Raw genomic sequence first — 18,861 nt, forward strand, 5'->3', positions numbered from 1 at the left:
CTAACAATTTTTTTTTAAACGTTAAGTAATAAAAAACGCTGTTACAAAAAATGATTGGAACAGCCAATAGGATGAGAGCTGCTCAAATCCTATTGGCTGATTGGAACAGCCAATAGGATTTTAGCAGCACTAATCCTATTGGCTGATTGGAACCTTTTAGTCAATAGGAATGCAAGGGACGCCATCTTGGACGACGTCACTTGCATTGAAGTTCCAGTTTACAGCAGCAACCGTAGGAAGAGGCACTCCACGCCGGATGTCTTCAGGATGGACCTGCTCCGCGCCGGATGGATGAAGATAGAAGATGCCATCTGGATGAAGACTTCTTGCCACCTGGATGAGGACTTCGCCGGCTGGATGAAGATGAAAGTGGCCGCCCGGATGAAGACTTCTTCCCGGCTGGATGGATCCTTCAAGCGGGACTTCAATAACTGTAAGTGGATAGTTGGGGGTGTTAGGTTTATTTAAGGGTTTTTTGGGTGGGTTTTATTTTTAGATAAGGGTCTAGGCAGGTAAAAAAGCTAAATGCCCTTTAAGGGCAATGCCCATCCAAATGCCCTTTTCAGGTGGTTTTACTGTTGGGGGGTGTTTGTATTTTTTTTTTTACAGGTAAAAGAGCTGATTTCTTTGGGGCAATGCCCCACAAAAGGCACTTTTAAGGGCCATTGGTAGTTTATTGTAGGCTAGGTTTTTTTTATTTTAATAGGGGTATTAGATTAGGTGTAATTCTTTTTTATTTTTGATAATGTGTTTTTTTGTCTTTGCAATTTAGTGTTTTTTATTTTTTGTAACTTAGCATTTTTTGTTGTTGATAATTTAGTAATTTTAATAATGTTAAATAGTAGATTTAAATAATTTGAGTAGTTAGGGTTTTTTAATATGTAATTTAGTTAATTTATTTGGTAGTTTAATTTAATTGTAGTATAATAGTTAGGGTAGGTTAATTAATTGTTTAAAATAGTTTATTTTAATTTTACAGGTAAGTTTAAATTTATTTTAAGATAGGGATGTTGTAATTTTAATTTAAAGTTAGCGGCTTGTTAGGAATAGGGGTTAATAGCTTAATTTAGTTTATGGCGATGTGGGGGGCTAGCGGTTTAGGGGTTAATAGGTTCAGTTAGTGGTGGTGATGTGGGAGGCCAGAGGTTTAGGGGTTAATGCATTTATTTAGTGGTGGCGGGGTACAGGAGTGGCGGGATAGGGGTTAATAACTTTATTTAGGTTGCGGCGGGGTCCGGGAGCGCCGGAATAGGGGTTAATAGCATTATGTAGGTGGCGGCGATGTCTGGGGCAGCAGATTAGGGGTGTTTAGACTCGGGGCTTATGTTAGGGTGTTAGGTGTAAACGTTACATGTTTTCAACCAAAACAAATCAATGGTATATCTGGCATCATCGAACATAAGCTTTCGGTGCTTTCAGACTCCCATTGATTTCTATGGCATCCGCGGCCTCCAGGGTGGTGGATTGAAAACCAGGTACGCTGGGCCGCAATAGCCGCAAGCGTACCTGTTAGAAATTTGCTAAATGGGAAAAGGGGTCAAATAGAGCCGAATGTGTATTCAGAACATCTGTAATGACGAAAGCATCGATCTACATCGAATTGAGACCGGCGGATCAAATGTTACGTCACAAATATCAACTTTTGCCGGTCTGTACGCTTTGATAACTAAGTCGGATCAAGCTTGCAACAATTACGCTGCGGAATTCAGGCTTGATAAATATCCCCACAGAGAGAGAGCATATAATTTTAAACAACTTTAAAAAAAGGTTACTTTTATTATTAAATATTGCTTTATTCTTTTGGCAACCTTTGCTGAAGGAGCAGCAATGCAATAGTGGGAGCTAGATGAACACAGCTGGTCAGGCAATGACAAGAGGCATATATGTGCAGCTTCCAATCAGCAGCTAGCTCCTAGTAGTGCATTACTACTCCTGGGCCTACCTAACTATGAAATTCAAGAAAGGATAACAAAGGAGAACAAAGCAAATTAGATAATAGAAATAAATAAGAAAGTGGTTTTAAATTATTCTATATGATTCATGAAAGTTTAAGTTTAGCGTTATAGTCCATAGTTCCCCTGGTATTTAAGCAAAAGGAATACTGATATACTAACAGAAAGAGAAGAATTCTTCCTGGAACAAACAACAACTCAGTGTCTTATTCTATGGCCTTTTTATACTCCCATATCACACACGCACATATATATATATATATATATATATCTATATATATAATATTTGTAGACTCAATAAATTAATAAAATTATGCCTTCAATTTTCTGCTAAAGATTTACTTGCGCCTAGTTTTAGAGTCCTGCGTTAGCCGCCCGCTGGTATTTAGAGTCAGTCAGGAAAGGGTCTAACGCTCACTTTCCAGCCGCGACTTTTCCATACCGCAGATCCCCTTACGTCAAATGCGTATCCTATCTTTTCAATGGGATCTTTCTAACGCTGATATTTAGAGTCTTGGCTGAAGTGAGCGTTAGAACTCTGCCGATAAGACTCCAGCCGCAGAAAAAAGTCAGGAGTTAAGAGCTTTATGGGCTAACGCCGGTTCATAAAGCTCTTAACTACTGTGCTCTAAAGTACACTAACACCCATAAACTACCTATGTACCCCTAAACCGAGGCCCCCCCACATCGCCGCCACTCTAATAAAATTTTTAACCCCTAATCTGCTGACCGCACACCGCCGCAACCTACATTATCCCTATGTACCCCTAATCTTCTGCCCCTAACACCGCCGACCCCTTCATAATATTTATTAACCCCTAATCTGCCCCCCCCAACGTCGCAGCCACCTACCTACAATTATTAACCCCTAATCTGCTGACCAGACCTCACCGCTACTATAATAAAGTTATTAACCCCTAATCCGCCTCATTCCCGCCTCAATAACCCTATAATAAATAATATTAACCCCTAATCTGCCCTCCCTAACATCACGACACCTAACTTCAAGTATTAATCCCTAATCTGCCGACCGGACCTCACCGCTACTCTAATAAATTTATTAACCCCTAAAGCTAAGTCTAACCCTAACACTAACACCCCCTTAAATTAAATATAATTTTTATCTAACAATATACTATACTTACCTGTAAAATAAACCCTAATATAGCTACAATATAAATTTTAATTATATTGTAGCTATTTTAGGATTAATATTTATTTTACATGCAACTTTGTATTTATTTTAACCAGGTACAATAGCTATTAAATAGTCAATAACTATTTAATAGCTACCTAGTTAAAATAATTACAAAATTACCTGTAAAATAAATCCTAACCTAAGTTACAATTAAACCTAACGCTACACTATCAATAAATTAATTAAATAAAATACCTACAATTATCTACAATTAAACCTAACACTACACTATCAATAAATTAATTACATACAAATACCTACAAATAAATACAATTAAATAAACTAACTAAAGTACAAAAAATAAAAAAAGAACTAAGTTACAAAAAATAAAAAAATAATTTACAAACATTATAAAAATATTACAACAATTTTAAGCTAATTACACCTACTCTAAGCCCCCTAATAAAATAACAAAGCCCCACAAAATAAAAAAATGCCCTACCCTATTCTAAAATAAAAATAGAAAAGCTCTTTTACCTTACCAGCCCTTAAAAGGGCCTTTTGCGGGGCATGCCCCAAAGAATTCTGCTCTTTTGCCTGTAAAAAAAAACATACAATCCCCCCCAACATTACAACCCACCACCCACATACCTCTAATCTAACCCAAAACCCCTTAAATAAACCTAACACTAAGCCCCTGAAGATCTCCCTACCTTGTCTTCACCACTCCGGGTATCACCGATCCGTCCAGAAGAGGCTCCGAAGTCTTCATTCAAGCCCAAGCGGGGGCTGAAGAGGTCCATCATCGGGCTGAAGAGGTCCATCATCGGGCTGAAGAGGTCCATCATCCGGCTGAAGTCTTGATCCAAGCGGGTCTGAAGAGATCCATCATCCGGCTGAAGTCTTGATCCAAGCGGGGGCTGAAGAGATCCATCATCCGGCTGAAGTCTTCTATCAAGCGGCATCTTCAATCTTCTTTCTTCCGGATCCATCTTCATCTCGCCGCTGTGGAACATCCATCCTGGCCGACGACTTCCCGACGAATGACGGTTCCTTTAAGGGACGCCATCTTGGATTGTATCAGCCAATCGGAATTAAGATAGGAAAATTCTGATTGGCTGATGGAATCAGCCAATCAGATTCAAGTTCAATCCGATTGGCTGATCCAATCAGCCAATCAGATTGAGCTCGCATTCTATTGGCTGATCGGAACAGCCAATAGAATGCAAGCTCAATCTGATTGGCTAATTGCATCAGACAATCAGAATTTTCCTACCTTAATTCAGATTGTCTGATAGAATCCTATCAGCCAATCGGAATTCGAGGGACGCCATCTTGGATGACGTCATTTAAAGGAACCGTCATTCGTAGGGAAGTCGTCGGCCAGGATGGATGTTCCGCGTCGGCGGGATGAAGATGGATCCGGAAGAAAGAAGATTGAAGATGCCGCTTGATAGAAGACTTCAGCCGGATGATGGATCTCTTCAGCCCCCGATTGGATCAAGACTTCAGCCGGATGATGGATCTCTTCAGCCCCCGCTTGGATCAAGACTTCAGCCTGATGATGGACCTCTTCAGCCACCGCTTGGGCTTGGATGAAGATTTCGGAGCCTTTTCTGGACGGATCGGTGATACCCGGCGTGGTGAAGATAAGGTAGGGAGATCTTCAGGGGCTTAGCGTTAGGTTTATTTAAGGGGGGTTTGGGTTAGATTAGGGGTATGTGGGTGGTGGGTTGTAATGTTCGGGGGGTATTGTATGTTTTTTTTACAGGCAAAAGAGCAGAATTCTTTGGGGCATGCCCCTCAAAAGGCCCTTTTAAGGGCTGGTAAGGTAAAAGAGCTTTTCTATTTTTATTTTAGAATACGGTAGGGCATTTTTTTATTTTGGGGGCCTTTGTTATTTTATTAGGGGGCTTAGAGTAGGTGTAATTAGCTTAAAATTGTTGTAATATTTTTATAATGTTTGTAAATTATTTTTTTATTTTTTGTAACTTAGTTCTTTTTTTATTTTTTGTACTTTAGTTAGTTTATTTAATTGTATTTATTTGTAGGTATTTGTATGTAATTAATTTATTGATAGTGTAGTGTTAGGTTTAATTGTAGATAATTGTAGGTATTTTATTTAATTAATTTATTGATAGTGTAGTGTTAGGTTTAATTGTAACTTAGGTTAGGATTTATTTTACAGGTAATTTAGTAATTATTTTAACTAGGTAGCTATTAAATAGTTATTAACTATTTAATAGCTATTGTACCTGGTTAAAATAAATACAAAGTTACCTGTAAAATAAATATTAATCCTAAAATAGCTACAATATAATTATAATTTATATTGTAGCTATATTAGGGTTTATTTTACAGGTAAGTATTTAGCTTTAAATAGGAATAATTTATTTAATAAGAGTTAATTTATTTCGTTAGATAAAAATTATATTTAACTTAGGGGGGTGTTAGGGTTAGACTTAGCTTTAGGGGTTAATACATTTATTAGAGAAGCGTTGAGGTCCGGTCGGCAGATTAGGGGTTAATAATTGTAGGTAGGTGGCGGCAAGGTTGGGGGTGGCAGATTAGGGGTTAATAAATATAATATAGGGGTGGGCGGTGTTAGGGGCAGCAGATTAGGGGTACATAGGGATAATGTAGGTTGCGGCGGTGTACGGAGCGGCAGATTAGGGGTTAATAATATAATTTAGGTGTCAGCGATAGCGTGGGCGGCAGATTAGGGGTTAATAAGTGTAAGGTTAGGGGTGTTTAGACTCGGGGTATATGTTAGGGTGTTAAGTGCAGACTTAGGAAGTGTTTCCCCATAGGAAACAATGGGGCTGCGTTAGGAGCTGAACGCTGCTTTTTTTCAAGATCAAACGCCCCATTGTTTCCTATGGGGGAATCGTGCACGAGCACGTTTTTTAAGCTGGCCGCGTCCGTAAGCACCGCTGGTATTTAGAGTTGCAGTGGTGGTAAATTATGCTCTACGCTCCCTTTTTGGAACCTAATGCAGCCCTTCTGTGAACTCTAAATACCAGCGGTATTTAAAAGGTGCGGGGGGGGGGGGAAACACGCGTAGTCATATTAAATTAAGCTGTGCTATAAAAAGAGTACACAACCACAATATGTATAAACAAAAAATATATGGAATAATTTGCTAAAAATAAGAATAAATAGTTATTTGAAGAATTTTTTAAATTGTGTTATTAATAGCTGACCCAATTACCAGCTTTTCTCTTTTTTGTTCTAGTGTAAATTTGGCACTTTTTGTTATAATTCATCGTCAAAAAAAGTTATTAAATGTAATTACCAAGCTTTGTTGTCAAATGAAGATGCATCATGGGTACACTTGTTGCCAAACCCTTTTTAACTGTAAAATCCTGCATGTTCGTTTCTTCTAGGTGGAATTTGTTTTTCCATTCTCCTTTGAAATAAATAGCATTAACCAATACCAATTTGGTGAGTGGGCCAAAGTCGTCACTAGAAAATAGATTTCTGATTTTCCCTGTAAGGAAAAAAAAAAGATTTTCATGCTCGTTTTAATCCCTTGTCCCAGTGACACTTTCTATTGTTGTTTTCCTATGAACTGTACATGACAAGCTTTTATAAGCTTTTGGCTTTAGTGGCAATAAGGAATTACATGGTTTGAACGTGTCGCACTTGTATTTCTTGTGCTGACATTTTTGTCAATAGGTGTTTCTAGCATGCCGCTAGGAAATTGAATTAGATGATAACAACGATGTACAAACATTCCCTCAATCTACAATACAAGCAGGGTTTGATACAGAGTAGCACCTCTTTAAACATGAGTTTACAAGCTGAAACTTTTATCATTTAAAGAGACATGGTACTGTTAATTTTCCTACCCATTAATGTGTTTCCAGTGACCCATTTTATCTGCCTGAGTATATTAAATTGTTGACAACATCCCATTCTAAAGGATGTTCCTGTAGCTGCTTGCAATGCAATGAACATATCAGCTATGTTAACTCTTTTCATGCTAAAATATAGATGTAACAACTGCCAGGAGCTCACAGTGTCCCCATTGCATAAACAAATATTATGTCATTTATATGATAAGAGAACTACTAATATATGTATATATATATATATATATCTATATCTATATATATATATATATATATATATATATATATATTTATATATATATATATATATATATATATATATATATATATATATATATATATATATATAAAGAGAGAGAGAGAGAGAGAGGGAGAGAGAAAGTATACTACTTACAGTATAGTTAACTGACATGCACTGTGTGCAATAGCCACTCACTGTATATATATATATATATATATATATATATATATATATATATATATATATATATATATATAACCAAAAACACAAAGGAGATCCCAGCACTGTTTATCCAAAATTATTCTTCTTTAATAGGTTAACAGGAAGCCATAAAATAGCAGCGACGTTTTGGGCCTACATAGCCCTTACGCATGAGTAAGGGCTATGTAGGCCTGAAACGTCGCTGCTATTTTATGGCTTCCTGTTAACCTAATAAAGAAGAAGAATTTTGAAAAACAGTGCTGGGATCTCCTTTGTGTTTTTGGTTCTATATGCAGGGGGGAGTTGCTGGACCCTATTGATCCACATGCTTTTTGTAAAGTTTGATGGGACACACACAGTGCTGTACCTAGCCTTTGAAATATTATATATATATTTATATATATTTATATATACACTACTACTAACAATAGCCATCCACTGAAGAGATTATTAATATTGTTATTATATATATTTTAGACCCAAATGAAAAGGTACGCTACAATAGTGCTGGACAACAAAGCAGAGCCTATGGTGTCTCCACTGAAATAGCAAAATTATTTTAATTATATATGAGGAGTTCTACTTATATATGTATATCTATAAAGCAACTGCATGGAGCCCACGGTGCCTTCACTACAATATAATTATTTTTATATGAGAGGTATATGAGAGGTACATATACCTCTGAAGAGATTATTAATATTGTTATTATATATATTTTAGACCCAAATGAAAAGGTACGCTACAATAGTGCTGGACGACAAAGCAGAGCCCATGGTGTCTCCACTGAAATAGCAAAATTATTTTAATTATAAATGAGGAGTACTACTTATATATGTATATCTATAAAGCAACTGCATGGAGCCCACGGTGCCCTCACTACAATATAATTTTTTTCTATGAGAGGTACATATATATATATATATAGGGGAAATGACGGAGGGGACGCAACTGCTAAGAGCTAATAAGTAGTGACCCACCAGTTCTTGGACAAATACCGGTATGGCCTCAATATGACTTAAATGTGGTGCAGACCCTTAAAATAAATTATATGGGATTTAAGACAGAGAAAAAACCTGAACCTAGTATATCAGGATGAAAGACAGGGAATTCAGCACTCTTTTCAAAAAGTTTTTTATTTAGCTCATCAAAGTAAAATGAGGGGTATCCCAAAAAAAGAATAAACTTGAGTGGCCACAAGAGAGGACAATCTCTAGCATTTATTTAGCGAAACATATTGTTTCAAAAATACAGATACAATATGTCTATAACAATAGACCAAGAAAGAAATTGTACATACAACAGAAAAAATGAACACAAAATAATAAAACAAACCTGACCGGTCAGGGGTTAGCGTGAATACCTGAACTTTGTACATATACTGACATGGAATTTCAACAGGTATACCTATATTACAGAAGATAGCTAAATTTGCTGTCAATTATCATGTCAGACAGAGATATCTCAATGTGTGAATGGTGAAGTAACTATATTTCACACGGAGCCTTTGTCATACTACTACACCCAGCTGCGAACGGCACCTTCAAGTATAGGGTTAATTGCCGGGCAGGTATAAGAATGGGATCTAAGTAGATACTGACATTTGCGCCCACAGAAATATGGTGTAACTATGGGCAATACATATAAGGCATATTTTTATATTGTGCATACAAATAAAAAGGGAGATATATTAGTGAGACACACTTTTTAAACTACTACACCCTACTGCGTGCGGCACCTTAAGATATAAGGCTTAATGCCGTGCAGGTGTATAGATGGGATCTAAGTAGTTAATAGTGTATCTCATAATATGTACATTCGTCTGTTAGTAAGCAGGAAGCAAACAGTATAGGCGTAAGCATGGAACGTAGCTCAGCAGGAATAAGTAGCAGGCAGATAGTAGCATATATTTCTGTTAGTTGCTAGACAGTCCCGTGCAAGCAGTCTTAAATGCATGAGGATGAAAAGTTCATGATAGAGATGGTAAGCATAAGTGCAAAGTGGGAGACTGCACGGTAGTTGTGCTTAGTAGTGATGTTATTTCGAGACTTGTAGTTTTACCCTTGCAACCGGGTAGCAATATCCAGTTCTTATATAGATGTGCCTATTTATCAGGCAAGACTTATAATGGCATACGACCTGTTTCCTGCTCAGTCCCAGGACTATTGTATGGCAAGCAGTCCTTTGTGGATCCCCAAATCCATCTTACAGGAGATCCTTCATGAGCGTAAGTGTGCAGAGCTGTTAAGTTCAGTGGCGTTCACACGAACCTCATGTTCCGTGTCGGCTTGTCCAATGCCGACGCGCGTTTCACCCGCTGGGTGTGTCGGGCTTCGCCCTGACGAAGCCCGACACACCCAGCGGGTGAAACGCGCGTCGGCATTGGACAAGCCGACACGGAACATGAGGTTCGTGTGAACGCCACTGAACTTAACAGCTCTGCAAACTTACGCTCATGAAGGATCTCCTGTAAGATGGATTTGGGGATCCACAAAGGACTGCTTGCCATACAATAGTCCTGGGACTGAGCAGGAAACAGGTCGTATGCCATTATAAGTCTTGCCTGATAAATAGGCACATCTATATAAGAACTGGATATTGCTACCCGGTTGCAAGGGTAAAACTACAAGTCTCGAAATAACATCACTACTAAGCACAACTACCGTGCAGTCTCCCACTTTGCACTTATGCTTACCATCTCTATCATGAACTTTTCATCCTCATGCATTTAAGACTGCTTGCACGGGACTGTCTAGCAACTAACAGAAATATATGCTACTATCTGCCTGCTACTTATTCCTGCTGAGCTACGTTCCATGCTTACGCCTATACTGTTTGCTTCCTGCTTACTAACAGACGAATGTACATATTATGAGATACACTATTAACTACTTAGATCCCATCTATACACCTGCACGGCATTAAGCCTTATATCTTAAGGTGCCGCACGCAGTAGGGTGTAGTAGTTTAAAAAGTGTGTCTCACTAATATATCTCCCTTTTTATTTGTATGCACAATATAAAAATATGCCTTATATGTATTGCCCATAGTTACACCATATTTCTGTGGGCGCAAATGTCAGTATCTACTTAGATCCCATTCTTATACCTGCCCGGCAATTAACCCTATACTTGAAGGTGCCGTTCGCAGCTGGGTGTAGTAGTATGACAAAGGCTCCGTGTGAAATATAGTTACTTCACCATTCACACATTGAGATATCTCTGTCTGACATGATAATTGACAGCAAATTTAGCTATCTTCTGTAATATAGGTATACCTGTTGAAATTCCATGTCAGTATATGTACAAAGTTCAGGTATTCACGCTAACCCCTGACCGGTCAGGTTTGTTTTATTATTTTGTGTTCATTTTTTCTGTTGTATGTACAATTTCTTTCTTGGTCTATTGTTATAGACATATTGTATCTGTATTTTTGAAACAATATGTTTCGCTAAATAAATGCTAGAGATTGTCCTCTCTTGTGGCCACTCAAGTTTATTCTTTTTTTGGGATACCCCTCATTTTACTTTGATGAGCTAAATAAAAAACTTTTTGAAAAGAGTGCTGAATTCCCTGTCTTTCATCCTGATATACTAGGTTCAGGTTTTTTCTCTGTCTTAAATCCCATATAATATATATATATATATATATTATATCTAACTATAGTGTAGTAGGTAACAGGCATGCACTGTGTGCAACAGCCAGCCACTAAAACAATATTTTATATTTATTTATTAAAAGAAAAAAAAATGAAAGCTATACTACAAGGTGACTAAACCTAGCCTACAGCGGAAAAATAAAGGGAGATCTCAGACAGGAGCTCTACAAGTCAAGTAATGCCCCCCAATGCAATATTATAATTAAATGCTACAACTATTTAACACAAAAAAAATAGGAAAAAAAAAAAATCTTGATCAAAAGAGTAAAAAAATTATAATAATGCACTACTGTGCAGTTACACTGTGATGCAGTGCACTGCAAGAACAATCTGATTCTGCACACAATGGGATTTTTTTCAACAAAGGGAGTGCTCAGACAAGAACCCTACCAGTCCAGCAATACCCTAGCTGCATTATAATGAAATGCTACAACTCTTTAACACAAAAAAAATAGAAGAAATAATTGCTGTTCCACAGTGTAAACAAAAAACAAATACATAACTGTGCAGTTGGACAACTGTGCACTAAAAGAACAAATCTGATTCTGCACACTGAGGTTCAAATTTGCTCCCGCTGGATCATTTACTGCGCTAGAAGTAAGCTTTGGCACGAATCGGGTTGTGTTCATATACTTGAAAGTAAACAGTTGTTGCGCGCTCGCTAACCCGACGAGTGTAAAAAGACAAACTCACAATATTGCTTGTGCGATAACCTATTCCCCCCATAGAAGTCAATGAAGCAAAAAAGTGGAAAAAACAGACTACTCATGCGCAAACCCAATCGCATATTCTCAATTGCACTAACACGACATGAAAATATGAATATTAGACATTCAAATGTTCTTCACCTAGAAGAATATGTTCTATTTATTCATAAATACATAGTTCTACATATATCTGATGTTTTTGCACAAATATATATTTATACCTATATATATATATATATATATATATATATATGTACACATGATTATATGTAGGTATAGATATATACAAATATATATATTTTAAAGTACATAGAACATATTCTGCTATGTGCAGAACATTATAATGTGAAATATTTACAGTACATACACAGTTAAACACTTTATTAAATATGAATATTGCATGAATATGTTTCTTCATGTTTTCATCTACTTAAATGCAAAATGCTCCAATGCACATATATATATATATATATATATATATGTCTATGTATGTATATTTATGTATTTATGTGTTTATATATGTCTGTAAATACATATATACACATATAAATACATATGTACACTATGTACACACACACACATATATATATATATATATTTATATTTATATATACAGGTTGTGATGTCATCAGTGGGCGGAGTTTGGCAGCCATTTCAAAGTGGCCAGAAACAATATTAATTTTAAAATAACTTTTTTTTACCATTCCTGCGACTTAATATAGAAAAGGTGCAAGAGGCTTAATCTAAGGTAAGACTTTAAGATGACTAAGGTGTAGACTGTCCCTTTAAGTGCTCTAATGTGTTCCAGCATTGTAATAGTCAAACTTATTATTAAACATATTATCATTGTATTAATCAAAGTTATTAGACTAGCTTTGTATTTAACCCCTTTGCATTTCATGCAGCGCTTTATACAATAATAAAAATGCTTCTTCAGATCAATTATTATTACTTTATTTTTTCCATTGAAGGACAAATATATAGTTGTGCTGTTAAACAGCATCACTTGCTTTTCTTATTAATAAAATAGACTATATAAAGATTTAAGCATGTTTAAATATATGGTAAAGAGTAAATTGGTTAATACTTTTATGTTCCTATAAATAAACAGGTCCGACATTGCACTCAGCTCATATTAATGATTTGCTATAATTGTGGGAAAAAAAGCATATGAATTTTAAAGTTCTATTTATTTTGCAGACCAATGATGCAAAGAACAACCGGAGATATCTTTCCTGCAGCTTTTTTTCTGAAGTTAATGTGATAGGAAATAGGAATGAACAGATGTGTCCTTTGCTAATAGTCACAGTGGTAAAAATAAAATAACTTCCTATGTCATAGCATTCAAACATTAGTACATTTCAGATGCATTAGCTCAATAAAAATAATAAATAAATATATGGGGTTTTGGTTACTGTATGAGAGGGAAGAGAAAACTGCTAGTTTTGTACAATGCTGTTTAAACAGGTTCAGCACTTTTCAAATGTCTAGAGGTAAATAATTTTTAAGTATGAAAAATACATTATGGCAGAAATGATGTGTATGCTGTTAAACACGTCCTAAGACACAGATTGTTGCAGGAAACAATAAGGGCATGCAACCAGGTATTGGGATCCATTATTAAACAATGGGCGGACAAGGTACAACTATGCTTGACAAAGGGGCAGGAGCCCTGATATGTTGTATGTATGTTTTGCTAATAAACTTCTTCACATTTATTAGACAGCAGCTTGTTTCACTTTTTATTTAGATGTTTTGAAGCAAGGGGAATGCTCTGTAAGCTGGCCCCTATTGCATTATAGGACTTTTATGGACTAGTAGTGAGTAGCTGATTGCTAATTTGCTACATCGTCTTTGAGGTAACTGGGCAAAGTATTCTGTCCACGGTTATCATTGCACAAGAATTACCTTATGCTCTCACATGACCAATGACGGGATAGCAGGCATTTCCATCACCCCGAATGAACGTGTGCGACCACTGCTTCTTAACACTTGCATGAGTGTGCTTGCACCCCAAAGGTTCCAAAGCATCCACCCCGGTGCTTAGTACTTGGAGCACATTGTCATTGTCTGAACTTGCAAAAAACCCATGAAGTAACATATCTATACAAATCATATGTGCATTAGAGATGTGCACCCGAGAAATTCTAAAAAGAAACAAATACTGAACTTTAGACAAGGCCGGATTGGCCTACCAGAATAGAGATTTCCTGGTGGGCTGCAGCATTTGGGGTTGGAAAGCTACAATTTAAAGTGGTTATTAATGGATGCAATTGGGTTGTAGGGTTTTTAACAACAATCTGGCACTTCTATTTGATACAAAGTAATATAATTTAATGCTGAAAAAAATATTGGGGGAAGACGTATCCCAGTAATCCCTTTTTAGAAAAATGGGGCGTGTGCATTCTACTGACTCAACAGAAAATAGGGTTGGTCTACAAATTATATTCCCAGTTCAGCCCTGAATTGATTAGTTAAACATTTACCTTAGTTTTCATTAAAACGAATGTAAATGTTTTAAAGCTAGGTAGATATGTGCATGATCGAAAAATTAATTTCGGTTCGGATCGATTCTGAGTTTTTCGAATTTCGTTTCGGATCAACTCGAATTCGGAAAACTTCTAATGAATTTGTTTCGGATTCGCAAAAAATTCGTCTGGATTCGGTTTGATTCGGAAATTCGGAATTTCGGTATGTGTGCTGTGTATTAGACTAGTATTATGTACTGTATATTAGGTGTAACCCATAGCAGAGTGATATAACCTAATATACTGTACAATACTAGTGTAATCCATGGCCATCTGAATTTACTGAATAAATCCGAACTAATTCGGATTTATTCGGTAAATTTGCCAGTATTTTAATTCGGAAATTCGGATCGAACCGAATATCCGAATCAATCCAAAACGAATTGCACATGACTAAAGCTAGGTAATAAGATCACCTGTAGCTACAATACCTACCTAATTGTACTCTGGAGTGTGCACTTACCCTATCCTCTTCTTACAAAAGCATCTGCTAGCAGCAGGCTTAACACTTTCGTTTCCCAAGACCTGCACTAACGTTATGCTTTATGTGTTAAGCCTCCTGTTAGCACGGCCAGGGCTCTAGCAAGAAGAGGATCGGGTTTGTGCTCTCCAGAGCGCATTAAGGTAAATATTAACCCCTTAAAATAAAAATGTAAGGAAATTATTTTTTGTCAATATTTTTTTTCTATAATTTTCTTTGTGCATTCATTTGGATATTCGTCTCATTAAATGAAAATCTAATTTTCAGCACAAATATGTATTCATAACTAAACTAATGTGCAAGTCTAATGTGCATGATCCATAGCTATATACATGATTTGCAGGTTATGTTAATTTGTTGTATTTCTTTTTGAATAAGCTTAAGCATATGTTTATCTCTTTACCATATGGATGCATTAAATAGTTGATTAAGAGAACAATATTAAGTGTAATGCTTACTTTGCTATTGCTGCGTTATGTAGATGGTTTACAGCAATTTAAGTACAGTACTTTTTTTATTTAAAAAGAGATAAATTGGGCAAAATTTATATCTTTGCAGTGAACCTGTCCATCTGCAATTGCCACTTACAATGCTGCATTGCTTGGTGAAATGTAACATTGCACAAATGGTTTCTTGTGCAATGCCAACCTCTGCTGTTGTGCAACCTATTGTGCTAGAGCAGGGCATGTCCATCACCCTGAACAAGCGAGTATCTTGGTGATTAATCACAACACCTCTGAGGTAGTGGAGAGGCAAAAGAAGCAGTTTCTGCTTCTTATCTTTGTCGCAGGCTCACTCACATCAGGCTCACCTGTACCACACATAGCCTATAAAGCTTCAAATGCAGCTTTAACAATCTACCTGAATGTTGTCATTCTGAATGGTTTAATGTCTCTTTAAATGCAGCTTTAGTGTGAAAAACTGGTCTTACTCTTTACCCATATGGTCCACAGTGCGGGCAAAGGGGGACAAATGGTGAACCAAGTATCTGCCTTACCACACAGCATTAGTAGAACACTATGCCACAAGTACTTCCAGCTTTGGAGCTACATTACTTTTACCACCTGCACTCAAATGGCTGTTTAAAGGCAGCGGAATAGCTGAGCTCCTCCAGCAGCTTGTCTCTTAAGCAGACACTGTTAATATTACTCATCTACTGGCCTGGCTGTGTTTCTTTATTTGACTGCTTTGATTCTCCGTTTTGGTACCAAGTTAGTAGTACAGCATTTGACTCATCTTACAGATCACAGGCATGGCAGAACTTGCAATGTAAGCTGGAATACATTATATAAAGTAATTTATTATTATTGAGTTATGTGTCTAAGCAGACCATGAGACAAGAAGTCGGCTGGTCCTATATTATATAATAATTCTGTCAATACTGTCAGGATTAAAGAGCTACTGGCAGTTTTTGTCTCCCCTTTCCTGTTAGTACGACCTGTACAGGGCTGATGTTCCCTCTTTCCTAATTTGCTCTAGCAGCAACTTCCTCCCCCTAGGAAATGTGCGCTATTATGCTGAGTCAGACAAGCTGGAGTACTTAAAGGGACAGTGTACACCAAAAATTTTCTTATTTAAAAAGATAGATAATCCCTTTATTACCCATTCCCCGTTTTTGCATAACCAACACAGTTATAGTAATATACTTTTTACCTCTGTGATTACCTTGTATCTAAGCCTTTGCAGACAGCCTCCTTATCTAAGTGCTTTTGACAGACATGCAGTGTAGTCAATCAGTGAAGACTCCTAAATAACTTCACGTGAGTGAGCACAATGTTATCTATATGACACATGTGAACTAGCACAGTCTAACTGTGAAAAACTTTTAAAATGCTCTGAGCTAGGAGGCGGTTTTCAACTGTTTAGAAATCAGTTTGAGCCTAGCTAGGTTTAGCTTTTCAAAAATACCACCAAGGGAACAAAGCAAATTTGATGATAAAAGTAAATTGGAAAGTTGTTTAAAATTGCATGCCCTATCTGAATCATGAAAGTTTAGTTCTGACTTTACTGTCCCTTTAAGGTTTTGCCTTTCATGCTACATACATACCAGTCACAGGCATAGGGCTAGTTTACAAGTGGCATACTGTTCTTAGTGCAGGTCACAATAACCAATATCGCAACCACGCTAACATGCTTATGTATTACATATCGCGCAAGCGCAAACTAAATTAGCCCACGTCTAGCTTGCGCTAGTGAAGACCTAGCGTAAAGTGTAAGGGTTAAAAAAAAGTTACACAATGCACAACATAAGTACATTAAATAAAGTGTTACATTCATATATACACTATCTGATAAAAATTATGCATATAAATATTTTAAAAATTTTTTATAAGGTAAGGTATAAAATATATATGCTATATGACAAGGCATTTGAATGAAAGCGCTATAATGTATGTATGTGTGTGTATATATGTATACAAGGAAGAACATTGGAAAGTGAAATATTCATAACTACCTTTGGGTTAGCGATGTAGATCTAACGTGGTGTTGGGTTAGCGTGTTTTATGTTTAAAGCACTCTCCATTGACGTCTAAAGGGAGATGAAGTTAACGCAGTCACAATATCTGAAATCCTGAAGTTAGCAAGCATTGTTAGCAAATGAAAACAAAATTAGTGCACTACTTGTAATATGGCCCATAGTTTTTAGAAGGTTTGACCCTCTGCATTCTCCTTTATCTGCCTGCTTCATTTTAGTTTTGCAATAAAAAGTTTTTATGAACAGATTTACTAAGCAAAAAGACTGATGGGTGAATATAAATGTGTCTGCTCTTGGTTTTGTTTTGTTTTTTAAAGGTACATGTTATTTTCAAAAAATGCTTTCATCTTAAGAGATCTGTAGGAGTCATAAAGGTCATCTTATTTATCAGAAATATATAGATACCTGTCATTATCAGCATTATATTCATTGTTACCGCTTCAGAACTGCTATCATTCTGCAATTCTGTCATTTTAATCGGATTAAATCTGAACCAATGTAGTTTACTAAGTCAGCAATTGTGAATATCTCTAATTTAGACTGTTTTCTATGATACTTACACACATGTTTTTGCCTAGTCTGATAATATTGTATTGTTTATGATGCTATTTTTCCCCTCCCCCTTGGAAACATTCTTATAGATGCCCATGTCTATACTTCATATAAAGATATAGGGGACGATTTATCAATGCTTCAACTGATAATACGCGGGAATTTAGAGTCAAATTAGACGCAAAGGTGATCCGCCGTAGTTAACAAAGCGTCAAGATCGTCAAATGTTGAAATGTGTGATGTAATATACGCTCCCACGATATCAATCCAACGCAGATCGATGCTTGTGTTATTCGAGCAGAATACTGATCATTCTACTCTATTTAACCCTCTTGCCAATTTATCAAACATTCAACAGGTACGCTCGCGTCTATTCCGACACAGAGTACCTATTGTTCAAACCGCCACCCTTGAGGCCACGAATGCCATAGAAATCAATGGGAGTCTGAAAACACAGAAAGGTTATATTCAATGTTGCAAGACAATGAAGCATATTAGATAATAAAAGTAAATTAGGGAGATATTACCCTACTTATGTATTATGTTACATATTTGTCTCTCATTACAAAGCAAGAGGACAATATTATTGCTCTAACTTTGGTTTAAAGTATTGCTTCAAATTTGGTGCACTAGTAGATCTAGGGATAAAAATGAAATAAATACATTACTACTTATGGATTATGTTACATCTTTGTCTCTCATTGCAAAGCTAGGGGACAATATTATTTCTCCAAATTTGGTGCACTAGTAGATATATATAAACATATAAACACATGTATATACATATATACAAGTATAAATACACTTTGTAGCCCCTTCCACATTAATACCTTTAAAGTTAAAAAATAATATTTAATAATGTGTTTTAATGTGTTTAGAAAAAATGTTATTTGTATTTGTAAATATATCTATATACCTATATATTCATTTATTCATTTTATACAATTTGTAAAAAAAAATGTATATATATATATATATATATATATATATATATAAGGAAGAACATTGGGAAGGGAAATAATCATAACTACCTTTGGGTTAGCGCTGTAGATCTAACATAGTGTCGGGTTAGTT

The 18,861-nt window shown here is 36.3% G+C and overlaps 1 protein-coding gene across 1 annotated transcript in view; it reads right to left on the reverse strand.

The window, feature by feature from the left end:
* Positions 1 to 18,861, reverse strand: part of SERPINI2 (serpin family I member 2) — a 129,569-nt gene that overhangs the window by 87,428 nt on the left and 23,280 nt on the right. Inside the window, exon 4 of the mRNA XM_053709027.1 lies at positions 6,386 to 6,580. Within this exon, the coding sequence (XP_053565002.1) occupies positions 6,386 to 6,580 (195 nt within the window). The remainder of the gene's footprint in view (positions 1 to 6,385; positions 6,581 to 18,861) is intronic.

This window comes from Bombina bombina, chromosome 4, assembly GCF_027579735.1.
Source record: "Bombina bombina isolate aBomBom1 chromosome 4, aBomBom1.pri, whole genome shotgun sequence".
Taxonomy (NCBI): domain Eukaryota; kingdom Metazoa; phylum Chordata; class Amphibia; order Anura; family Bombinatoridae; genus Bombina; species Bombina bombina.